At 46.8% G+C, this 26299-nt stretch overlaps 1 protein-coding gene across 46 annotated transcripts in view; it reads right to left on the bottom strand.

The window, feature by feature from the left end:
* The window catches only part of LOC147700405 (uncharacterized), a 700768-nt gene that overhangs the window by 148328 nt on the left and 526141 nt on the right, over nucleotides 1-26299 (bottom strand). For 19 of the 46 annotated variants that reach the window (XM_086935784.1, XM_086935772.1, XM_086935783.1 and 16 more), the window contains 6 exons: nucleotides 14233-14289; nucleotides 12060-12116; nucleotides 9884-9940; nucleotides 7714-7770; nucleotides 3660-3716; nucleotides 1564-1620 (listed from right to left, as the gene is read on the bottom strand). In XM_086935784.1, coding sequence (XP_086791910.1) covers nucleotides 1564-1620; nucleotides 3660-3716; nucleotides 7714-7770; nucleotides 9884-9940; nucleotides 12060-12116; nucleotides 14233-14289 — 342 coding nt within the window. The remainder of the gene's footprint in view (nucleotides 1-1563; nucleotides 1621-3659; nucleotides 3717-7713; nucleotides 7771-9883; nucleotides 9941-12059; nucleotides 12117-14232; nucleotides 14290-26299) is intronic. The other 27 variants (XM_086935816.1, XM_086935813.1, XM_086935811.1 and 24 more) reach the window with 20 other exon arrangements.

Raw genomic sequence — 26299 nt, forward strand, 5'->3', positions numbered from 1 at the left:
ATAAAGTCTGGCAAAAGTGGATTGTTGTGCATGAGTAGCAAATAGATTAAAGCTATATTGTGCAAACAAAGAAGCTGATAAACACGCAACTAACGCAAAGCACGTGCATCTTAAGAATGCAAATATTTACTTAGGCTATCAGGATAGAGCAGTAGATTCTAATTAAACTAGAAAGATGAACCACGCTGTTACTTGCTTTAAAACTGGTATCACTTAGATTGTTTCCGCTTGTCTACGAGTAGTTTGCCGTTTTTTGTACATACAAGTGTGAATTTGTGCACTATAAGGCTACTGCGGAAAGGCAAAACATCTACAAAAAAAGTTTGTAGACACGTGGCGCCAGGTATACAAATGCATCCCCTCCCATAGTACTTAATTGACGGATTTCAGCATCCTGAAAAGCCGTGAATTTTTAGCATTTACTACAATGGATGCTCAAAGCGCGAAAAAACCCATTTTAAGAGGGCAATCACTGCAAATAAGCACTAACTTGCTTCAAGCAGCAAATATTTCTACATGCTTACAAAGGGAGCTAAGCATGTTCCTAACCAATCTAATGTACCTAATTACGTGCACTTTGCTAAACAACACTTTTAGTTCTAAAATAGCATTGCTGCATGCATGTGTAGTTATATGGCGAGTGAGAGACTAGCGCTGCCTGCTCCTTAAGCATTACAAATAATAACAAATTTAGGAATGATAACAAAACATAAAGCCCAAAACATGCCCTTGGTCGCCTGGCACGCAGTACGAAAGAAAATAAAGACACGCGGCGCCATGTAAACAAAAGCATCCCCTCCCATGGTGGTAAACTGACAGATCACAGTACCCTGAAAAGCTGTGAATAATTGACATTTACTAGCGCCAGCAAGGCGCCACTTGCTTTTAAGTACACGCCATAAACCTTACAGAGCCACAGAGCCAGCTGGACAGAAGTAAGAACAAAACTGAAAGCTAGGAAAACTGAAAGCTAAGGAAACTGAAAGCTACAAAAGTGAAGAAAAAAAAGCTAACGTCAAAAGTTCACTGTATGTGTAAGCGCGCATTGAAAGCTAATTCCAGCCTGCTTAATGGAGCGCGTGTTCATGTGCACGCGGCCCGCTCCGATCCCATTCTTGAAGATGCGTGTGGCCATCTCTTGTCTCCTGGGAAGCTGAGCCGGTGACTATAGGTCTCTGGCGAGACAGCGCTTCGCGCTGTAATCGCCACAAGACCTAAAAAAGAGGGGGGGAGGGGAAGCTCTGTTATCAGCCTACCAAACGGCATTGATTTCTGTTACGAGATACTTTTTTTTTTTTACGGTGTTAGTGTCAAAGTGTTTCTGTGAACGAAAGGTAGTTGTAACACAGATAGAGAGAACAACGAAGGATCCAGGAGATAAAAGAACCCTCGGTGGGCGCCACAATAATACAGAGACGTATTTTTTAAAATTTTATTTTCTTACCTCTTATACCATCCTCAACAGCACCCCTCCCACTTGAAGAGTAATACAAACCTGATCACGTATTCGGTGTGGTGAGGGCCTATCTTAAAAAGGATTTCACATTGCCTTTAGTTACTAACCATCATCTCTCCTTTCTTCCAAGCATCCTGGGGTACATCCATCTCCCGCCTGAGAACCTGCGAAGAAAAGAAAAATCACAGTTTGAACAACCAGATCGAGTGTTTTGTCAAGATACCAACGAAACGAGAACATTGAAAAGAAAATGAAGGATCCGCGACATTACAGAAGACCAGAGAAGGGAAGGAGACAAACATATTTGAGGAATTGTATTTACTCTGCCATAATAGCAATAAGCCGGTCAAAATTGAGCACTGCATTCGGCCTCCTAGATTTTGTTTTCGTCCATCCCTCTGACTATGGGTAGTGACAGGGCGATGGCTAGACTGCATGGGTAGTGCTCAGGTGATTGTACCACTGCATGTGTTAGTGCCTGGGTCATTGCATGAGTACATGGGTAGTGACTGGATGATTAGAGTACTGCCAGGAGAGTGCATGGGGATTTTATAACTGCTTGGGTTTTGGCAGAGTGATTGGATAAGTACAAGATGCTGGATGGGTGACTGGAGGAGTGCATGGGTAGTGATAGCGGGATTGCTGGAGTGCATGGGTACTACCTGGGTAATTGCAGGAGTGAATCAGTAGTGTGTAGGTGGTTAGAGGTCTGCATGGGTAGTGCTCAGGGGATTGTAGCAGTGCATGTGTTAGTGCCTGGGTCATTGCATGAGTGCATGGGTACAGATAAAATGATTAGAGTACTGCAAGGAGAGTGCATGGTCAATTTATAAAGTGCTTGAGTTTTGGCCGAGTGAGTGGATAAATACATGGGTACTGACTGGATGGTGAGAGTACTGAAAGGAGAGAACATGGTGAATTTATAAGGGCTTGGATTTTGGCAGTGTGATTGGATAAGTTCATGGTGCTGGCTGGGTGATTGGAGGAGTGCATAGGCAGTGACCGGGAGATGGCTGGACTGCATGGGTAGCGCTCAGGGGATTGTAGCAGTGCATGAGTTACTGCCTGGGTCATTGCATGAGTGCCTGGGTAGTGACAGGATGATTAGAGTACTGCAAGGAGAGTGCACTGTGAATTTATAAGTGCTTGGATTTTGGCAGAGTGATTGGAGAAGTACATGGTGCTGGCTGGGTGATTGGAGGAGTGCATGGGTGTGGAGGGGCCTACTGCCCGAGCAGGAAGACTCACTCGGTGCAGATTTTCTGAACCTCACGGCCGGGCGCTGGCAGGAGATGTATAGGGGAGGCGCTCAAAGGGTTAACCCTTTGGCCTTCCCTACACAGGAGACCTCCCGGTCGGTTCGGCCGAAAAGCCAATCAGCTGCCCTGGACTGCCTAGAAAAGGGCGGTGTATACAAGGAGCCAGAGATCCACCAGGAAGAAGACGGGCGGTTGAGGAGAGAGGCGGAAGTCAGGCAGAGGACGGAGACGCCACATCTCAACGAGAGCAAGATGCAGGGAGCTACGGCAGAATCGGGAGCCATGCAGCAAGACCAGGAGGGCGAGAACACAGACGACGAGTCGATGGAGGAGTGGTGGACCCCTCTGGAGAGCTGGAACATCGCTGCCTCAACTCAGGGTAGTTGCGGCCACCGCAGTGAGAAATCGTTAAGCGGGAGGGGGGTGGGTACCGGTCTAGATAGCATGAGTATGTAATGAGGCACGGTCCTGTCAAAATGAAGAAAGAAAACAGCAAACAACAAAAGCAGCAGACAACCAGAAAAGAGAATCTGTTGGGGTTTCTGCTTTCTTTTTTTTATTTGTTTTTTTGCCACAGAACATCCTCAAGAGAAAAAAGAAAAAAGAGGGAGGGGGGGATCCGTTATCATCAGCCTACCAAACAGCATTGATTTCTGTTACGAGATACATTTTTTTGATTTAAAGCATTAGTGCCAAAGTGTTTCTGTGAGCGAAAGGTAGTTGTAACACAGATAGAGAGAGCAAAGAAGGATTCAGGAGATAAAAGAACCCTCAGTGGGCACCACAATAATACAGAGACATTATTTTATTTTTTTATTTTCCTACCTCTTCTACCACCCTCAACCTCACCCCTCCCACTAAAAGAGTAATACAAACCTTATCACGTATTCGGTGTGGTGAAGGCCTATCTTAAAAAGAATTACACATTGCCTTTGGTTACTCACCATCATCTCTTTTTTCTTCCGAGCCTCCTGGGGTCCGTCCTTCTCCTGCATGAGAACCTGCGAAGAAAAGTAAGAAAAAATCTGTGTGAAAAACCAGGTCAAGTGTTTTGTCAAGATATCAACGAAACAAGAGCATTGAAAAAACATTATAGGATCCGCAACATTATAGAAGAAGACAAGAGAAGGGAAGGAGACGAACATATTTAAGGAATTGTATTTACTCTGCCTTAATAGTAATAAACTGGTCAAAATTGAGCACTGCGTTCGGCCTTCTAGATTTTGTTTCCGCCCATACCTCTGACAATGGGTAGTGACACGGCGATGGCTGGACTGCATGGGTAGTGCTCAGGGGATCGTAGCAGTGCATGAGTTACTGCCTGGGTCATTGCATGAGTGCATGGGTAGTGACAGGAAGATTAGAGCAGGGCTCGACAAATCTTTTAAATCTTACTTGACCTGCAGGTCTAGTGACTAGAATTTTCTACTCGACCTAATATCAATGCACTTGACCCACAAAAAAGTACCTCCTCTTAGCAGTACTCCGGTACACTACAGTACATTAAACATAGTAGAGCGTGGCCCCGGATGAATACTCTTAGCAGTACTTGGGTTCACCCATGTACCTTAAACATACTAGAGCACCCCCCGGCGGCTCAGCAACCTGTAATTCTAAGAAAATCACGTAATCTCCCAGTGCCCAAATGAGTGTGTCCTTGTGTAATGTAACTGGTGCTCGTGTACAGCGCTCCAATACCTTTGTGTCAAGTAAACGCTATACAAATCTGCATCAAAAAAAAACTCTTAGCAGTCCTCAGGTACACTGCTGTACATTAAACATACTAGAACATGGCATAGGAAAGGGCAGATAGCACCATGGCTTGGAACAGAAGTAACTGTATGACTGAAACGTTTTTACGAGGTCTTGCATTTGTATTATATGTCCCTGCTATCAGACCAGGCATGATGTGTAAGCACAACTAGGACCAGATAAACAATACTGCCCTGCTTGCTCTTGACATGATATCGTAATATTCCATCAGTGTTTTAATGGAAAATAAACTCTGCACTTGGTGTAAACAGGGTATGTAGGAATAGAGCAGAACTAAAGGATGTTCTGCTCCCTTGGAAGGCATTTTGTGTGAATATTAGCAATGCTGCATAATTGGGCACTGCAGCCGTATACACAAATATTACCTTTTGGGCACCGTCCTGGTGCTTAACATTTAATTGACGTGGGGACCTGTGTCAAGTGATGGTGAAGCAGCTCAGTGCGATTTCACACCATAGATTGTGATTACAACCTGCCCCTTCACAGCCTGGCCTTTCAACTTAAGGAAGTCGGCGCCAGCCAGTTCCGCCTCGTGAACGATCATGCTTCATATACAGTTAATTGCAGAGAATCACCCAGGGAAATAATAAAGATATGCGTAAAGTGGTTGGTTGCACAATTTGTACTGGACATATATTTTCGTTTTTGTCCACTTTTCTCCAGCCTCCTTATTATATTTGTACCACTTTTATATTTGCCAACCCACCCATTCTCTCCTTCCTTACTATATATCGTATTATGCAGCTAAATGTTTTTGTAATTAAGATAAATGGAATCGTAGGGCACCATTTACCCTCCGCATCCCGCAGGTGCACCCCGATTGCACGCCTTGTAGAGATGAGTAATCCAACTTCTAAACTGTGAGAAAACACAAAATTCCCTGCGCTGACATCTGGCTCCTTGATGGGCATCGCAGGCGCTAGTTGGCACCTCACGAGCTACCCTTGGACGAGACACGTGCAGTGAGTGCCCTCTGGTCGCCTGTGCCACCCTCGAAGTAGATTTCATAACTGCTTTGCAGTTCCGTAATCTCAAACTTCACCTTTCTCATGTGCCTCATCTAGCTGTGTTTCTCTGAGCACTAGCAACCTCAAAGTCAGTTAGCTGTGGTAATGTGATTGCACATGTTAATTATTATCACAATATGACTGCCTAATTTCTAGTCAACTAGCATTATTTACGTTGCCGGTAAGTTTGGGCTTTTCCAGGATAGAAGACTTGAAGTCTTAAACAATAAGAAGCGTAAAAATAGCCCCCGCTGTCCGTTAATCCCCTTCAAAGCCACCATCCCAAACAATTGGAGCAAGAGCCTCGGACACGCGGCTGTGTCCCCATCCAAGCGCACCTACCGCAGGGACCCCCGTAGAGAGATTGAGCCGTCCTCGGCAGACGCAGGCTTACATCACGGGCAGAGCTCCACTCGCAGGGCTCCCAGGATCATGGTTAAACACCAAAAGTGCAGGAGGTGAACTCCTGCTCCGCTAGGGCAACAGTGTCGTTCATGGCCTGCCTCCGATCAAGTGAATTGGGTACAGGGATTGGCAAAGGCAGTTTACAGCTTCTCCTGCAGTATTTCCTGCCGCGACTTGTTGTAATCAGGCAATGAAAAGCGTGTAAACATGCTACTAAACACTTTAATGTGCGTAGATTAGCTACCTTCTGATTGGCTGATTGCAACTAGGCCTCAGCAGAACGAGCCCGTGTTGCAATCAGCCAATCAACACCTTTGATTTTCCCGCATTTTGTCAGGCAGTTACTGAACATTTCACCCAGCTGCCCTCTAGAGTCTTCTACCGTCAATACACTTTAGCACAGTGACAGAGCTCACTCGCCAAGCCGGTCAAGTAGGCCTGAAAACTGTCTCGCCCTGAAAGAAATTGACTCGCATTTGCGAGCGGGCGAGTACATTTTTCGAGCCCTGTAGAGTACTGCAAGGAGAGTGCATGGTGAATTTATAAGTGCTTGCATTTTGGCAGAGTGATTGGATAAGTACATTGTGGTGAATGGGTGATTGGAGGAGTGCATAAGTAGTGACAGAGAGATGGCTAGACTGCATGGATAGTACTCAGGTAATTGTAGCAGTGCATGTGTTAGTACCTGGGTCATTACATGAGTACAGGGGTAGTGACTGAATGATTAGAGTACTGCCAGGAGAGAGCATGGTGAATTTATAAGTGCTTGGATTTTGGCAGAGTGATTGGATAAGTACATGGTGCTGGCTGGGTGATTGGAGGAGTGCATGGGTGTGGAGGGGCCGGCTGCCCGAGCAGGAAGACTCACTCGATGCCGATTTTCCGAACCTCACGGCCGGGCGCTGGCAGGAGATGTATAGGGGAGGCGCTCAAAGGGTTAACCCTTTGGCCTTCCCTACACAGGTGACCTCCCGGTCGGTTCGGCCGGAAAGCCGATCAGCGGCCCTGGACCGCCTAGAAAAGGGCGGTATACACAAGGAGCCAGAGATCCACCAGGAAGAAGACGGGCGGTTGAGGAGAGAGGCGGAAGTCAGGCAGAGGACGGAGACGCCACGTCTCAACTAGAGCAAGATGCAGGGAGCTACGGCAGAATCAGGAACCATGCAGCAAGACCAGGAGGGCGAGAACACAGACGACGAGTCGATGGAGGAGTGGTGGACCCCTCAGGAGAGCTGGAACATCGCTGCCTCAACTCAGGGTAGTTGCGGCCACCGCAGTGAGAAATAGTTAAGCGGGAGGGGGGTGGGTACCGGTCTAGATAGCATGATTATGTAATGAGGCACGGTCCTGTCAAAATGAAGAAAGAAAACCGCAAACAACAAAAGCAGCAGTCAACCAGAAAAGAGAATCTGTTGGGGTTTCTGCTTTCTTTTTTTTTTGCCACAGAACATCCTCGAGAGAAAATAGAAAAAAAGAGGGGGGGGGGATCTGTTATCATCAGCCCACCAAACAGCATTGATTTCTGTTACGAGATATTTTTTTTTTAATTTAAGGCATTAGTGACAAAGAGTTTCTGTGAGCGAAAGGTAGTTGTAACACAGATAGAGAGAGCAAAGAAGGATTCAGGAGATAAAAGAACCCTCAGTGGGCGCCACAATAATACAGAGAAATTTTTTATTTTTTTTATTTTCCTACCTCTACTACCACCCTCAACCTCACCCCTCCCACTAAAAGAGTAATACGAACCTTATCACGTATTCGGTGTGGGGAAGGCCTATCTTAAAAAGGATTTCACAGTGCCTTTGGTACTCACCATCATCTCTTTTTTCTTCCAAGCCTCCTGGGGTCCGTCCTTCTCCCGCCTGAGAACCTGCGAAGACAAGTAAGGAAAAATCACAGTGTGAACAACCAGATCAAGTGTTTTGTCCAGATACCAACGAAACGAGAACATTGAAAAAACATTATAGGATCCGCAACATTATAGAAGAAGACATGAGAAGGGAAGGAGACAAGCATATTTAAGGAATTGTATTTACTCTGCCTTAATAGTAATAAACCGGTCAAAATTGAGCACTGCGTTCGGCCTTTTAGATTTTGTTTCCGCCAATCCCTCTGACAATGGGTAGTGACACGGCCATGGCTGGACTGCATGGGTAGTGCTCAGGGGATCGTAGCAGTGCATGAGTTACTGCCTGGGTCATTGCATGAGTGCATGGGTAGCGACAGGATGATTAAAGTACTGCAAGGAGAGTGCATGGTGAATTTATAAGTGCTTGGGTTTTGGCAGAGCGATTGGATAAGTACATTGTGGTGAATGGGTGATTGGAGGAGTGCATAAGCAGTGACAGGGAGATGGCTAGACTGCATGGATAGTACTCAGGTAATTGTAGCAGTGCATGTGTTAGTGCCTGGGTCATTACATGAGTACTGGGGTAGTGACTGGATGATTAGAGTACTGCCCGAAGAGTGCATGGTGAATTTATAAGTGCTTGGGTTTTGGTGGAGTGATTGGATAAGTACATGATGCTGGCTGGGTGATTGGAGGAGTGCATGGGTAGTGACAAGGAGATGGCTGGTCTGCATGAGTAGTGCTCAGGTCATTGTCGCAGTGAATGTGTTGTTAGTGTCTGGGTCATTGCATAAGTACATCGGTACTGACTGCATGATTAGAGTACTGCAAGGCGAGTGCATGGTGATTTTACAACTGCTTGGGTTTTGGCGGAGTGATTGGATAAGAACATGATGCTGGATGGGTGATTGGAGGAGTGCATGGGTAGTGACAGAGGGATTTCTGGAGTGCATGGGTACTACCTGGGTAATTGGAGGACAGAATCAGTGGTGTGTAAGTGGTTAGTGGTCTACATGGGTAGTGCTAATGGGACTGTAGCAGTGCAAGAGTTAGTGCCTGGGTCATTGCATGAGTGCATGGGTAGTGACAAGATGATGAGAGTACTGCAAGGAGAGTGCATGGTGAATTTATAAGTGCTTTGATTTTGGCAGAGTGATTGGATAAGTACATGGTGCTGGCTTGGGGATATGAGGAGTGCATGGGTGTGGGAGGGACTGGCTGCCCGAGCAGGAAAACTCACTCGATGCAGATTTTCCGAACCTCACTGCCGGCGCTGGCAGGCGATGTATTGTGGAGGCACTCAAAGGGTTAACCCTTTGGCCTTCCCTACACAGGTGACCTCCCGGTCGGTTCGGCCGGAAAGCCAATCAGCTGCCCTGGACCGCCTAGAAGAGGGCGGTATACACAAGGAGCCAGAGATCCACCAGGAAGAAGACGGGCGGTTGAGGAGAGAGGCGGAAGTCAGGCAGATGATGGAGACGCCATGTCACAACGAGAGCAAGATGCAGGGAGCTACGGCAGAATCGGAAGCCATGCAGTAATACCAGGAGGGAGAGAACACAGACGACGAGTCGATGAAGGAGTGGTGGACCCCTCAGGAGAGCTGAAACATCGCTGCCGCAACTCAGGAGAGTTGCTGCCACTGCAGTCAGTAATCGTTAAGCGGGAGGGGGTAGGTACCGGTCTAGATGGCCTGAGTATGTAATAAGGCAAAGGCCTGTCAAAATGAATAAAGAAAACAGCAAACAACGAAAGTAGCAGACAACCAGAAAATCGGTTGGGGTTTCTGCTTTCTTTTTTTTGTTTTGTTTTATGGATATTTTTTTCCACAGAACATCCTCGCGAGAAAAGAGAAAAAGAGGGGGGGGGGGCTCTGTTATCTTCAGCCTATTAAATAGCATTGATTTCTGTTACGAGATACATTTTTTTTTAAGGTGTTAGTGCCAAAGTGTTAAAAGAACCCTCGGTGGGCGCCGCAATAATACAGACATATTTTTTTAATTTTTATTTTCTTACCTCTAATACCATCCTCAACCTCACTCCTCCCACTAGAAGAGTAATACAAACTTGATCACGTATTCGGTGTGGTGAAGGCCTATCTTAAAAAGGATTTCACAGTGCCTTTGGTACTCACCATCATCTCTTTTTTCTTCCAAGCCTCCTGGGGTCCGTCCTTCTCCCGCCTGAGAACCTGCGAAGACAAGTAAGGAAAAATCACAGTGTGAACAACCAGATCAAGTGTTTTGTCCAGATACCAACGAAACGAGAACATTGAAAAAACATTATAGGATCCGCAACATTATAGAAGAAGACATGAGAAGGGAAGGAGACAAGCATATTTAAGGAATTGTATTTACTCTGCCTTAATAGTAATAAACCGGTCAAAATTGAGCACTGCGTTCGGCCTTTTAGATTTTGTTTCCGCCAATCCCTCTGACAATGGGAAGTGACACGGCCATGGCTGGACTGCATGGGTAGTGCTCAGGGGATCGTAGCAGTGCATGAGTTACTGCCTGGGTCATTGCATGAGTGCATGGGTAGCGACAGGATGATTAAAGTACTGCAAGGAGAGTGCATGGTGAATTTATCAGTGCTTGGGTTTTGGCAGAGCGATTGGATAAGTACATTGTGGTGAATGGGTGATTGGAGGAGTGCATAAGCAGTGACAGGGAGATGGCTAGACTGCATGGATAGTACTCAGGTAATTGTAGCAGTGCATGTGTTAGTGCCTGGGTCATTACATGAGTACTGGGGTAGTGACTGGATGATTAGAGTACTGCCCGAAGAGTGCATGGTGAATTTATAAGTGCTTGGGTTTTGGTGGAGTGATTGGATAAGTACATGATGCTGGCTGGGTGATTGGAGGAGTGCATGGGTAGTGACAAGGAGATGGCTGGTCTGCATGAGTAGTGCTCAGGTCATTGTCGCAGTGAATGTGTTGTTAGTGTCTGGGTCATTGCATAAGTACATCGGTACTGACTGCATGATTAGAGTACTGCAAGGAGAGTGCATGGTGATTTTACAACTGCTTGGGTTTTGGCGGAGTGATTGGATAAGAACATGATGCTGGATGGGTGATTGGAGGAGTGCATGGGTAGTGACAGAGGGATTTCTGGAGTGCATGGGTACTACCTGGGTAATTGGAGGACAGAATCAGTGGTGTGTAAGTGGTTAGTGGTCTACATGGGTAGTGCTAATGGGACTGTAGCAGTGCAAGAGTTAGTGCCTGGGTCATTGCATGAGTGCATGGGTAGTGACAAGATGATGAGAGTACTGCAAGGAGAGTGCATGGTGAATTTATAAGTGCTTTGATTTTGGCAGAGTGATTGGATAAGTACATGGTGCTGGCTTGGGGATATGAGGAGTGCATGGGTGTGGGAGGGACGGGCTGCCCGAGCAGGAAGACTCACTCGATGCAGATTTTCCGAACCTCACTGCCGGCGCTGGCAGGCGATGTATTGTGGAGGCACTCAAAGGGTTAACCCTTTGGCCTTCCCTACACAGGTGACCTCCCGGTCGGTTCGGCCGGAAAGCCAATCAGCTGCCCTGGACCGCCTAGAAGAGGGCGGTATACACAAGGAGCCAGAGATCCACCAGGAAGAAGACGGGCGGTTGAGGAGAGAGGCGGAAGTCAGGCAGATGATGGAGACGCCATGTCACAACGAGAGCAAGATGCAGGGAGCTACGGCAGAATCGGAAGCCATGCAGTAATACCAGGAGGGAGAGAACACAGACGACGAGTCGATGAAGGAGTGGTGGACCCCTCAGGAGAGCTGAAACATCGCTGCCGCAACTCAGGAGAGTTGCTGCCACTGCAGTCAGTAATCGTTAAGCGGGAGGGGGTAGGTACCGGTCTAGATGGCCTGAGTATGTAATAAGGCAAAGGCCTGTCAAAATGAATAAAGAAAACAGCAAACAACGAAAGTAGCAGACAACCAGAAAATCGGTTGGGGTTTCTGCTTTCTTTTTTTTGTTTTGTTTTATGGATATTTTTTTCCACAGAACATCCTCGCGAGAAAAGAGAAAAAGAGGGGGGGGGGGGGGGGGGCTCTGTTATCTTCAGCCTATTAAATAGCATTGATTTCTGTTACGAGATACATTTTTTTTAAGGTGTTAGTGCCAAAGTGTTAAAAGAACCCTCGGTGGGCGCCGCAATAATACAGACATATTTTTTTAATTTTTATTTTCTTACCTCTAATACCATCCTCAACCTCACTCCTCCCACTAGAAGAGTAATACAAACTTGATCACGTATTCGGTGTGGTGAAGGCCTATCTTAAAAAGGATTTCACAGTGCCTTTGGTACTCACCATCATCTCTTTTTTCTTCCAAGCCTCCTGGGGTCCGTCCTTCTCCCGCCTGAGAACCTGCGAAGACAAGTAAGGAAAAATCACAGTGTGAACAACCAGATCAAGTGTTTTGTCCAGATACCAACGAAACGAGAACATTGAAAAAACATTATAGGATCCGCAACATTATAGAAGAAGACATGAGAAGGGAAGGAGACAAGCATATTTAAGGAATTGTATTTACTCTGCCTTAATAGTAATAAACCGGTCAAAATTGAGCACTGCGTTCGGCCTTTTAGATTTTGTTTCCGCCAATCCCTCTGACAATGGGAAGTGACACGGCCATGGCTGGACTGCATGGGTAGTGCTCAGGGGATCGTAGCAGTGCATGAGTTACTGCCTGGGTCATTGCATGAGTGCATGGGTAGCGACAGGATGATTAAAGTACTGCAAGGAGAGTGCATGGTGAATTTATCAGTGCTTGGGTTTTGGCAGAGCGATTGGATAAGTACATTGTGGTGAATGGGTGATTGGAGGAGTGCATAAGCAGTGACAGGGAGATGGCTAGACTGCATGGATAGTACTCAGGTAATTGTAGCAGTGCATGTGTTAGTGCCTGGGTCATTACATGAGTACTGGGGTAGTGACTGGATGATTAGAGTACTGCCCGAAGAGTGCATGGTGAATTTATAAGTGCTTGGGTTTTGGTGGAGTGATTGGATAAGTACATGATGCTGGCTGGGTGATTGGAGGAGTGCATGGGTAGTGACAAGGAGATGGCTGGTCTGCATGAGTAGTGCTCAGGTCATTGTCGCAGTGAATGTGTTGTTAGTGTCTGGGTCATTGCATAAGTACATCGGTACTGACTGCATGATTAGAGTACTGCAAGGAGAGTGCATGGTGATTTTACAACTGCTTGGGTTTTGGCGGAGTGATTGGATAAGAACATGATGCTGGATGGGTGATTGGAGGAGTGCATGGGTAGTGACAGAGGGATTTCTGGAGTGCATGGGTACTACCTGGGTAATTGGAGGACAGAATCAGTGGTGTGTAAGTGGTTAGTGGTCTACATGGGTAGTGCTAATGGGACTGTAGCAGTGCAAGAGTTAGTGCCTGGGTCATTGCATGAGTGCATGGGTAGTGACAAGATGATGAGAGTACTGCAAGGAGAGTGCATGGTGAATTTATAAGTGCTTTGATTTTGGCAGAGTGATTGGATAAGTACATGGTGCTGGCTTGGGGATATGAGGAGTGCATGGGTGTGGGAGGGACTGGCTGCCCGAGCAGGAAGACTCACTCGATGCAGATTTTCCGAACCTCACTGCCGGCGCTGGCAGGCGATGTATTGTGGAGGCACTCAAAGGGTTAACCCTTTGGCCTTCCCTACACAGGTGACCTCCCGGTCGGTTCGGCCGGAAAGCCAATCAGCTGCCCTGGACCGCCTAGAAGAGGGCGGTATACACAAGGAGCCAGAGATCCACCAGGAAGAAGACGGGCGGTTGAGGAGAGAGGCGGAAGTCAGGCAGATGATGGAGACGCCATGTCACAACGAGAGCAAGATGCAGGGAGCTACGGCAGAATCGGAAGCCATGCAGTAATACCAGGAGGGAGAGAACACAGACGACGAGTCGATGAAGGAGTGGTGGACCCCTCAGGAGAGCTGAAACATCGCTGCCGCAACTCAGGAGAGTTGCTGCCACTGCAGTCAGTAATCGTTAAGCGGGAGGGGGTAGGTACCGGTCTAGATGGCCTGAGTATGTAATAAGGCAAAGGCCTGTCAAAATGAATAAAGAAAACAGCAAACAACGAAAGTAGCAGACAACCAGAAAATCGGTTGGGGTTTCTGCTTTCTTTTTTTTGTTTTGTTTTATGGATATTTTTTTCCACAGAACATCCTCGCGAGAAAAGAGAAAAAGAGGGGGGGGGGGGGCTCTGTTATCTTCAGCCTATTAAATAGCATTGATTTCTGTTACGAGATACATTTTTTTTTAAGGTGTTAGTGCCAAAGTGTTAAAAGAACCCTCGGTGGGCGCCGCAATAATACAGACATATTTTTTTAATTTTTATTTTCTTACCTCTAATACCATCCTCAACCTCACTCCTCCCACTAGAAGAGTAATACAAACCTGATCACGTATTCGGTGTGGTGAAGGCCTATCTTAAAAAGGATTTCACATTGCCTTTGGTTACTTACCATCATCTCTCCTTTCTTCCAAGACTCCCGGGGTACATCTCTCTCCCGCCTGAGAACCTGCGAAGAAAAGAAAAATTACAGTTTGAACAACCAGATCAAGTGTTTTGTCAAGAAACCAACGAAACGAGAACATTGAAAAGACATTAAAGGATCCGCAACGTTATAGAAGACCAGAGAAGGGAAAGAGACAAACATATTTGAGGAATTGTATTTACTCCGCCATAATAGCAATAAACCGGTCAAAATTGAGCACTGCATTCAGCCCCCTAGATTTTGTTTCTGCCCATCCCTCTGACAATGGGTAGTGACAGGGCGATGGCTGGATTGCATGGGTAGTGCTCAGGTAATTGTAGCAGTGCATGTGTTAGTGCCTGGGTCATTGCATGAGTACATGGGTACTGACTGCGTGATTAGAGTACTGCAAGGACAGTGCATGGTGAATTTATAACTGCTTGGGTTTAGGCGGAGTGATTGGATAAGTACATGGTGCTCGCTGGGTGATTGCATGGGTAGTGCTCAGGGGATTGTAACTGTGCTTGAGTTAGTGTATGGATCATTGCATGAGTGCATGGGTAGTGACTGGATGATTAGGGTGCTGCAAGGAGAATGCATGGTGAATTTATAAGTGCTTGGGTGATTGGATAAGGACACACATGTCACATTAGGCCCGCCCCTCCCTTCACCACTGTGCAAACGCGCCCCCTGGCGGGTTTTAAGTTGGGGGATTAATTCCCCTTGAATACTGAGGGTCCCTGGGGGTCAACTAGCCCACCAGGTACCTCCAGTAAGTGCCACAGAGCTGCGTTGCAGAGAGGTGGAGACCACGCCTCTTTTTACACCTCTCTGCAACTCAATTCTGTGGCGCTTACAGGACGTACCTGGTGGGCTAGTTGGCCCCCAGGGACCCTCAGGATTCAAGGGGACTTCATCCCCCAACTTAAAACGCAACATGGGGCGCGCTTGTACACTTGTCACATCAGGCCACCCTCCTCCCTGCACCACTGTGCAAACGCACCCCCTGGTGCATTGTAAATTGGAGGATTAAGTCCCCTTGAGTCCTTTTTTTTTTTAAAACTCTTTATTCACAGCTGTAGTACAGGAGGTATATCAGTACAAACAGTTTCATCATTTCCACAGCTTGTTTTTTTGTTTTTCTCCCCTATACGTAACTTCCAATCTCTACAGCGTGATCAGTAAGACCTGCATCCTATAATGTTTCAACCCATCAACATTGTATGCAGGCAATATAGTACATCGTCTCATCCCGCATTACAGAACGGCTTTGTGTCCGCTTCCTTATTCAAACAGTTCCATGGTATTAAACAAATAACTCACCCATCTTCCCGCCTCCCTCCCTCCATTCCCCACCCACATTGTGTCCCCTCCCCCTATCTCCTGGTGGGCACAGAATCTCTCACGTCTAGGCCCTGTAGTCCCCTTGAGTCCTAAGGGTCCATGGGGGCCAACTAGCCCACCAGCTACCTCCAGTAAGCGCCACAGAGATGCGTTGCAGAGCAAGTTAAAAAGGGGGCATGGCCTTGGACCACCTCTCTGCAACGTAGCTTCTTGGCTTAAAGGCAAGGTGTCAGTTTTCTTTGTTTCTTTATACTCTACTGCAGCCTACTGGCAAATGCTTGTAATTACAGGTTTTTCCTATGGCAATTAAGCATTGTTGTATGCAAATGTTTATTGCTCTCTCTCTTACTCTCTCTCTCTCTTCCTTAGGGGTTGGGAGAGTACTACTGTGTGTATGCTAATTCATGTAATTTTGCGGCAGATTTGCCAGTTGGGAAATGTTTTAGGCTGCAAATATATGTTTTCACATATATATACATATATTTTATATGTATTTTCTATATGCTCCGGGATCCCGCACATAGGCGGGGATTATTCATAGCTTATGACTTTGATGAGTATCCCCTGGATGAGAACGATGAGTGCCTCCAAAGCAAGGGACCCGCCGGACAAAACAACTCTGTACCCGATCGACCCCCCTCCCTCCCCCCCCCCAAAGCCTGAGTTCATGGAAACTGACTGTCTCCTTGCCCCAGAGACCCTCATGAGCCAAGCCCACTTTGGGTTTTTCTGGACTTCTCACCACGTCCCCACTTGCAGCCTTTTCTTGTTTCAGATACTGTGAACAAACCGTGTAGCGCTCAGGTTACTATTGTGACCAGCACCTCCGCACCCAGGCACACCAGGGCAGGTAAACCTAAATTGCTGGTGGTTCTTTGGACCTGGGCTCCCAAGCACCCAAAGTCCTAAACAGCACCTTTGAGAATCGCTTGCAAGTATTTGTATGCAGTGCATGTTACTCCCATTGGATAACATTACCATGTTTAAGGCTCATACCTCAAAAAACGTCATTTGAGCATTTTACTGTTCCTTTGTAAAATACATAACTCTGGAATCAGGCAAGTACTTCTGATGATCTTAGTGTCTAAAATTATTTTAAAATCTATGTTATTTTTATGAATTGGTCTCAGATTGCTTCTTGAGTGTGTGAATCATTTATTGACTCTGTGTGTGTGCAACAAATGCTTAACAATCCCCTCTGATACCCACTAACGGGCCCTACTGCACATTTCGTCCACGTTTGACATGTAGTCACTAAACACCACAAATCGGAGGGTAAACTCACCCTAGCCACACCACTGTGGAGTTCGGAGAAACTGGGTAACCTCTGGAAATCTAAGGGTTTTGATAAGTGGGACCTCATAGGGATTACCTGTATCAAAGATACCTGGGGAGGTGGAACAGTACAATCATTTGTGTCGCTTAAGGATCAGTATAACTTGTCGGATGCAGAGTACTTCCGTTATCTACAGATCCGACATGCCTTACTCACCCATGTCCCCAGGGACGTGGTACTCCTGGAGGCTTCTCTCCTAGAGGACAGAGTGCTAGACAGGCATCCCCCTGAAAAGACCATATCCCGAATATATAGGAAGTTGATAAACAACATGGAAGACCGGTTGCAGGCCCTCAGGGGACACTGGACCGGGGGCGGTCTTGAACTGGATGATGAGGACTGGCCAGAGGCGGTCTCCTCCCCACGCATAGTGGCGATCCAAGCCAGGCTGAGATTAGTACAGCTTAAAATATTACATAGTATTTATATAACGGGTCCTGCTTTGGTTCGAATAGGAAGTCGGGAGTGTAGAAGAGGATGTGGAGAACTGGGAACATTCATCCACACACTATGGCACTTGCAGCGGATACAACACTACTGGAGGGACATACACTACACACTGCCCTCGGTGTTGGGGTGGATTTGCAGCCAGAGGCTCGAAGATGTATCTTAAACATCTGGGAACCTACGGATCTAAACACCTACAATACACAATGGGCCACATTGTCGTATATGATAGCGAAACGTAACATTGCGCAGAAGTGGGGGGGCTGCTCAACCGCCCCTAGTGAGCAAGTGGAAGGAGGATCTAGACTGCTGCATGTTTAGGGAGAAGTCAGTCTATATAGCTCGGGGATGCCCCGGGAAGTGGACAAAGGTATGGGGGGCTGGAACCCTTACAGAGGAGACATTTGTTACCCGCCTAGTCGTGAGCCGGATGCAGAAGCTGTTGGATCCCCTTGATCTGCTGAAAATAATGTCTGTAATGTTATTTGAACACTATACGATGTAACTGTTTAAAGGTGGTAACCTGCTTGTAATTGCTCAATAAGCTTTTGTCGACTTGTTAATAAAAATAAATATTAAAATAAATATAAAAAAACAATCCCCTCTGATAACCTAAGCTGTTCAACCACGCCACCACAAATGGAGCAATTGGGATTATTAAAGTAAGCCCCTGTAAACCAACAAGGGTGGTCTGGACTTTTTGTATGGTGTACCCTTACATTGGCACACTACATAAAAAGACAACTTCATACAGGTATAACATCTTGAAGACAGCCCATGTGGGAATTGAGAGAATGTACCTGTTTATGGGCCTGAGGTCCAGGACTGGCCTTAGAGACCCGTCCTTTTTGGGAATAAGGAAGTAAAGTGAGTAGTCCCCATGCCTTTTTAGGTTTCGACTGGGGAACGGAGCTTTTAGCTCCGCCCCCAGAGAAATCTGTAGTTTCTAGTATGGGTGCCTTGAATACGCCCCTCTGTTTCATTGGCTAGCTCCATAAATGGAGGCTAGCCATTGGAACAGAGAGGCGTCCGTCATGGCCGGACCAGATTCGGGGGCGTTCGAGAATTTTTGGCATTTGGCTACGTCATGCTACGTCAGCCAAAAGCCGGGAACGCCCCCGAATCTGGTCCGGCCGGGCCGTGCTTGCTGCTGTCCTGCCTTCCTCCGTGTCCCTCCTCCCCTCGCTGTCCTGTGCACGTTTCCCGCCTCCCTCCCGCCGTCCGTGTCCTCTCCCGCCCCCCTCCCGCCGTTCGTGTCCTCTCCCGCCCCCCTCGTCCTCTCCCGCCCCCCTCCTGCCGTCCGTGTCCTCTCCCGCCCCCCCGTGTCCTCGTAGGTGCTTGTTTAGGCTTTGGTCTCGGATTTAGTTTTATTAAAGGCAACTCTTAAGTGTTCCGGAGAAACGCACCCGAAAGTCGCCAATTCTCATGAGCCGGCTCCCACATCCACTTACAACATACAGGCCAGTAATCAGGAGCGGGTTTCCTCACAAAAAAATAATTTCTTTGCTTTTTGGGACTAAAAAAGATGAAAGAGGTTGCTTTATTAAGAGAGGACAGTTAATGGGGGGGGGGGGAATCTCTAAAGGACGCATATTTGTGATACTAACCGTTTAATTTACAAAGTTTGCTTTCAAAACTAAAGCCAGTATTCATGCTCGGATGCATGCTTTTCTTTACCATCGGCCTGAGTGCCAAATGTTGTAAAGCAAATCCGGTTTTTGTCTTTATTGCCTTTTTAGAAGTTTTGTTGCAATGAAAGTAAGGAAGGAATCATCTGTAATTGATTCAGCCCCGTGCGCTTAGCGTTTTCACTTTAATGGAATTCAATGTTGCCATCTAAATAAGGTTGCACTGCTGTCAGGACCTGCGCTATGAGTACATTGCACCTTCGTTAACAGAGTGCCACTACTTTATAACAGCTTGCCCTAGCTGAGTTTGTACAACTAAAAAGTGCAGCTAATTTCTTTTAATTGGGTTTATGGCAATTCCCTTAATGCTGACATCTTTTACGCATTTGTTGAGTCTTGCCAGGGGGCTAAATATTAAGTTCTAAGATGCTTAGTCTGAAAGGAAAGGTTTGAGTCCTGCTGTCTTTGTTGTCAGGGGCGCTAGAGTCCAAAGAATGCTGTCAAGGTTCAAGCACATAAGTAAAAGATAAGCCTTCATTTGTTCCCACCTTTTTCATTGTTCTATTATTAATTCATGTTTTCTTTTGGCACTTTTATTTTAAACACTAAACAAGTGGCCACTTGTAATGTAATTATTAACTGTCTCCTTACTTTCACAAATTTGGACATGCTCCTTTACTGCATGTTGCCAATTTTGATGTTTTATTCTAAAGGGAATAAGCTATGATTCCTCAAGCTATCAGTTTCATTTGTCACAAGGGCAATCTTGCCCCTTAAAAGGCTGATGGTGTTTGGTTATTTTGATTGCAAAAGGAGAACTAAACATATAAAATGATTGAATGTTTGCAAGATTTCCAGTGAGTTAAACAGTAACTGCTATTTTCTGGTGTGGTACGACAAATTCGTGGCAAGACCTGGTAAGACTTCCCTCCAATGTTGCAGATTCAATTCCATTACATTTAATAGTAGGGCCACATTAGCAAACCCAATACGTCAGCACTCACCCCACATTAGCAAACCCAATACGTCAGCACTCCACTGCTAAAGACCTATTGGCTTTGCCACTGCTTGCTTACAATTTGTGCTTCATTCTGCATTTATGCCACTTCAAAGCAATGTGCACAACAGATGCTCTTACTAGCCAATACACGCTACTCAATTACAACCGCAGAAGAAAGAATGAATAAATAAAGTCAGGTAACAATAAACATCTTCTATTCAGCGCCAAGATGCCCACGGGTGAACGTGCGCTTTACAAATACACTGTATGTTATTCTAGGGAAGTTGGTATTGGTTAAGGTTTTAGCTAGTCAAACTCAACACATCCCAATTAATTGGGTTTTTATTTATTTATTTATGTCATTTGTAGAGCACATGAATCACACCGGTTGGGATATCTCCGCGTTTAGGACGCATTTGAGACGGCAGGGTCGGAGGCTCAGAACAGTGAGGTTTTTCGTTTTTTTCTGAAGGACATTTAGTTAGTGCATTGATGAATTTCCAAAGTTAGTTGGTTACAGATTTGAGGGGCTAGGTAGGAGAACGCTTTGCCTGTTAGTCTGGTTTGTTTTATTTGCGGGCTGGACAGAAGAGCCTTGCCTCCTGAACAGAGGGTTCGCGACAGAATATATCTGACCAGTTTGTCCACTAGATATTTAGGTCACATTTTGTTCAAGGCTTTAAATACCAAACAGCTGATTTTGAATAAAATTCTTCTGCGAATGGGCAACCAGTGTAATTTGCGGTGTAGGGGGGAGCACTTGTTACTAGGCGTACAGCCGTATTCTGTACCACTTGAAGACTGCTCAGGTAGGATTCCTTTGCAGAGATCAGCTGGGCATTGCTGTAGTCCAGACGGCTTAGAACTAAAGCATGTACCAGGGTTTTACGTGTGGAGGAGGGGAGGAGATGTAAGACTCTACGAAGTAGGTTAAGTGCATGGTAGCATGTTCGCATAGTTGCAGCAACATGCTCCGACAGGTTTAGTTTGTTGTCGATTAGGACCCCAAGGTTATTAACCACAGGTTTTGGGGATGGCACTGGTCCCAGTTCCTCGGACCACCAATTAGGTGTCCAACTGGTTATAGCTTCCTTAAATAGCATTGCAAAGTATGCCCATCTGCAAGAGAGTCATTCCCTGTCGAAGCCCACAGATCAAGCCATACATTAATATGGGGTTCCGCTCCAACACCAGGCACACATGCACGCTGTTTAGCCTAGGGATTTTTACCTTTGGTGGAGATTATAGGGCCTAGCAAGACAAGGCGGCTTCAGATCAGTTTCACCATATTGTTTCAGAATACAAGTAAGCACAAGGCTGCTCGTATTAAATGCCATACTATGAGCATCCACAGTATTGCAGTAATCTACAAGGTGCTGCACAAAGTAGGTACATTTTTTTATTGAAATTATGGAATAAAACAGGTGTACATCAAAACTGCAATGGCATGAATATTAGATCATACAGGATTAGGCAGGTATGAAAGACCAGCATTGTATACAAGCCATTACCAGACTATAACAATAGATTAAGAGAAAATGTTGTGACGATCAAGCAAAGAGCTAGGGGAAAAAAATAGAATATGGCAAACTAGGTGAAGAGGAACAGGGAGGGGAAGGGTAGGGGAATCTGGTGAACCTAAGAAGTACCTACATTAGTGCGAAAGTTCCCAGGAGGCTGAAAGTGTGGATCCAGACATGTGTATGGTACATTTTGAACATTCGTTTTTTAGGTTTCGCCTGGGGCACAGAGCTTTAGCTCCGCCCCCAGAGCGGGCACGGAGCTTTAGCTCCGCCCCCAGAGAAATCTTATGTCTCTTACAGTGTACTCTTAGTCCCGCCCTCTGTTCCATTGGCTAGCTCCATAAATGGAGGCTAGCCATTGGAACAGAGATCTGTCCGTCAAGGCCGGACCAGATTCGGGGGCGTTCCCGAGATTTTTTCCATGGGCGGAGTTTCGTTTTTTCCCGTTCCCTCCCCTTTCACTGAAAGTGATTTGTTTCTGGAGCTCGGGTCAGATGCACTGTCCATTCCCGCCCCCCTCTGTGTGCCTCCCCGCCCCCGCCCCCTCGCGCTGTCCGTGAGCTTTAACCCTCCCACCCCTCCCTCCCGCTGTCCGTGTCCTCGTAGGTGCTTGTTAAGATTTATCGTTTAAATGTTCATTTACATAATCATTCTTTCAATGGCTCAACCTATGTTTTGGTTTCCCACCTCAAGCGTCTCATGGCTGTCCCGGACGTCTTTATGAGTGACAGTTGCCCTGGCCTATGAGCGTCCTGAAAATCTCTGCGCACACTAATCATGGAAAGGGAAGTGGCTGCTGGGCGGGGCTTGCGTGCGTCATGCTAGGTGAGGGCAGTTCCTGCTGGAAGGCTTGCTCTGCTCCCACAGTGCTTTACCCGGGACTTGCACTGCACTTAGGGCTTCTGGCAGCGCGGGAGCAGTGGCGGACATGACACAGGCCGGGTCCGAGCTGCTGCCCGACGGCTTCGAAGATGAGATAGATTCCGTAATCCCGCGGTCTCCTGTGCCCGCCCAAGGGTCTGCTGCTCTCAGGCTCTTCGGTGACGCTGGGAACGACCGGCTGGACTTTAAGCTGGCGGCTGCTGTGCTATCCCCGGGAGGTTGTGGGGGCTCCGGGAGTGACGAGGAAGAAGTTTCTGAGGTGAGCAACCCATTGATATGCCTGGGCCAGAGGCGTTCTCTCTTTCGGGCCTGCCCCCCCGACACCGGGCACTGCCCCCTGCATTAGTTACCACCCACCCCTCACTCCAAGGGCAGCCGTTACCTGTTTACAGCATTGAGCACACAGTCCTAATCCCTTCATTAACATTAAGTACATCATCTCCTTAGGCCACTGCCACCATACACTGTATTGTGACCCTCACATCTGTCACACCAGTTACAGTTGTGACCCTTCCCAAAATCACCGCTCACTCCCCACTGGCACCCACTTCCACCAGGACCCCCTCAGGATTCAGCAGTCATCCACCTGGGCACGATTGCAGTGACTGCAGCCAGGCACGATTTGCAGCTCTACACCTCTTACTCAATATTGCGTAAAGCCACACACCCCTAATTTAACTCTGGGCACAGCTCTCCTTATCACAGTTGCACAGCATGTAGCCACAATACTCCGACATAACATTGCTCTTTTCTGCACGCACGTTAATTACTCATGTCATACCAGATACAACCACAGGTACAACTGTGGCCGTTGATCTCGCATACAACAGAGCACTGACCTCTGACACCGTGTGTGGTTCTTTCTCACCTTAAAACTGACACTCGATTGTCACCACACAGCAGTAAAAGCATCTGTGCAGAGCTACTCCCCAGTCTCTCTACCCTTATTTGGTACAGTTCTAATCACTCCGTCTACTTCACCTGGCACAGCTCGTTGACATAGGGTATGGAACTTGTTCCTGCTAAATCAGGCACGACTGTGACCCTTTATTCAGTCCTCCAAACCATTCAGGTATTGGTTTCTGGCACAGGAATGAGCTTTACCCACTGGATTTGCCCAGGACAACAACCCTCTTAATTGTTAATCATTGGTGCCTTGTTGGTTTGTGGTTGATGGAGACTTAAGTTAAATATCCAGTGTTGTTTCCATGGAATGACTTGTGAACAATACAAACCGTCTTAAATTGTGAGTTTTCTTTAATTGGTGTGTTGTGAAGGCATGTGTAGTGTTATGTGATTGCTGCATTGTGGGCTGTGAGAGCTGTGTGGGCTGTGAGAGCTGTGTGGACTGTGAGAGCTGTGTGGACTGTGAGAGCTGTGTGGACTGTGAGAGCTGTGTGGACTGTCAGAGCTGTGTGGACTGTCAGAGCTGTGTGGACTGTCAGAGCTGTGTGGGCTGTGAGGGCTGTGAGAGCTGTGTGGGATGTGTGGGATGTGTGGGATGTGTGGGCTGTGAGAGCTGAGCGAGCTGTGTGGGCTGAGAGAGCTGTTGGCAATGTAAATAACAATGCCATTTATTTATAAGTAAACAAAAATAAAAGAAATGTCATGAGCAATGCCAATAGCTCTAACTTTTCCAAAGGCGAAACCATTGCATTGTAAATGCTTGTTGGAGTAATGGCATAAGTTCTATTGCGCCCTTTTGTAGGAGAGCTTGGACTTCCTCTTTGAGCAGTTGCTGATGGTCTGTTGACAGTCTGTGGGTGCGAGGTGGAATGTATGGAGGTGAGCTCCAGGAAATAAACGGGTTTGATAATATTCAACACCCACTGGTCGGAGGCGATATTCCCCCATGCAGGAAAAAACTGTTTAAGTCTTCCCCCGACAGGTGTGGTGTGGTCTGGGGAAAGTTACCTCAGTCAAGGCTTGGAGGTGGAGGTGGCAGGGGTGGTAAAACCTCCTTTACCTCTGCCTCTGGAATGGTTTCCCTGATATGAACCCCTATAGTATCTTCTTGGGGGGGGTCTTCAAGATTGGGTTTCATTATCGGAGGTGAATGCCTCAGGGGAGGATGTTTTGGACCCTCCACAATAGGATGAGCAAGGAAAGGAGCCACGTTGCGATTGTGTTTGCAACGCTCCCATTGATTTTGCTGACTCATTACCTTTTATTATTTTCTTTAGAAGGGTATCTACTGGCGGCCCAAAAAGATGTTCCCTGTCAAAGAGGAGTGCTAATGAGCACTGTTGTACTTCAGGCTAAAGCCAGATACCCTTAGCCAAGCATGTCTCCTAAGAAGCAGGCTTGAAATAATGCCTTTAGCTGCTGTATCAGCTGAGTCAAGGGCACAACGTATTGTTGTACTGGACAGGAGTTTGCCCTCTCAAGCAATCTGATACGCCCTTTTTTCTGATATGCCTTTTTTGTGCTCTTCAGGAAGGTACTGGAGAATCTCTTGAATTTGTCCCAGTGGACCCGATTGTGGAGTGATAAGAGACCAATGGAGTTATCAATCCTCCAGTGGTTTGAAGTTTGTGCAGCCACTCTCTTACCCACAGAGTCTATCTTCTTGTTCTCTTTATCCGGTAGGGGCACCATCACTACATATTTGAGAGTTTGCCCTTTTATGGGTTGTGGCCTTCAATAGGGAATCAGGTGTTAGCTGTTCCTTGATGTATGTAGGGTCGATTAGTGAAGGTTTGTATCTTATCAATCCTAGGAGTGATAACTCTGGACCTAACTGGTTCATTAAAATTGCCCTGAGTGTGTCCCAGCATTCCCTTGAGCATTGGCAGATGTTGTGCCGAATGCTGAGTGGTCGAGAGGGTCTAAAAAACAATCTTCCTCTAAAGGCTCAGTGTGTGCTAGTGTGTAGGGGTGTGTAGCAGTACTTTGTGAAAAGTTGTTGCCCTACTGATGAGCTTATGATAAGTTGTGGTGTCATAAGAAGGGGAAGGCCATGATGGATAGAGATCGCCATTGGAATTATCTTGTGGCTCTGCATCATATGTATCCCACGAATCCTCTTGAGGTGGGATTGAATATTGGACTCCATCCCCCCATTCCCTGTGAAGAAGTGATAGTGTGCGCACAGAAGGTGGTGGTAGCGGGCTGGTGTGTAGTCGGCTGGTACCTTTATCCTCTCTTCTTTTTCTTTGGAGGAAAAGGAATGTCTAACGCCTCCTTAAAAGACAACTATTTTAGTAGGTTTTGCCCCTGAGTGAGCCTGGGTGGATCATCAGATGCTTTTGACGAGAGTCCAATTCCGGATGAAGTCTCTCAAACACTGTTTCCACAGTCTTTGATGATGGTTTACAGAATGTGTGTTTTTTCGGCTCGGAAGACGGCTTGGGTAGAGGTATTTTCGGTGCTGAAGGCTTTGGCTCCGAAGCTGTTTTTTTTTCGATGTCGAATGGGAATGTTGTTTCAGCTACGAGGATTTTGGCGCCGAAGGTCAACTCGAGTGCAATGATGTGGGCTGCTGTCAGGCAGTTTTTTTGGTAAAGAGGCTGGATGTGTTTGAAACAGCTACTGGGTACCAACCATGGCCCAAAGGCAGTGGTGGCCCAACAATAGACTTGGCTTATGAAGTAGAATCGGGTGAGTCTTTGCGGATGTCAGCTGGGATTGGGGCGTAGGTGGAGGGGGCATAGTAATCTGGGTTAATGATGGGCTGCATTTCCATATTGGACCTTGTGCTGTCGTCTGGAGAAAGGTTGCCTTCGTCAGCAGCCAATGGATTTGCCTCTACCTAGAGTTCTGAGTCTCCTGGACCGAAAAGGTCCGTTGTGTCTTCGGCGCTGCATTGAGACATTTGGAGTCTTCAAGCACTTCGGTCTCATAGTGTCTATTTCGATCTAAAAGACCTGCAGGCCTCGCAGGTTGCCTCCTTGTG

The sequence above is a fragment of the Lissotriton vulgaris genome, chromosome 8, assembly GCF_964263255.1.
Source record: "Lissotriton vulgaris chromosome 8, aLisVul1.2, whole genome shotgun sequence".
Taxonomy (NCBI): domain Eukaryota; kingdom Metazoa; phylum Chordata; class Amphibia; order Caudata; family Salamandridae; genus Lissotriton; species Lissotriton vulgaris.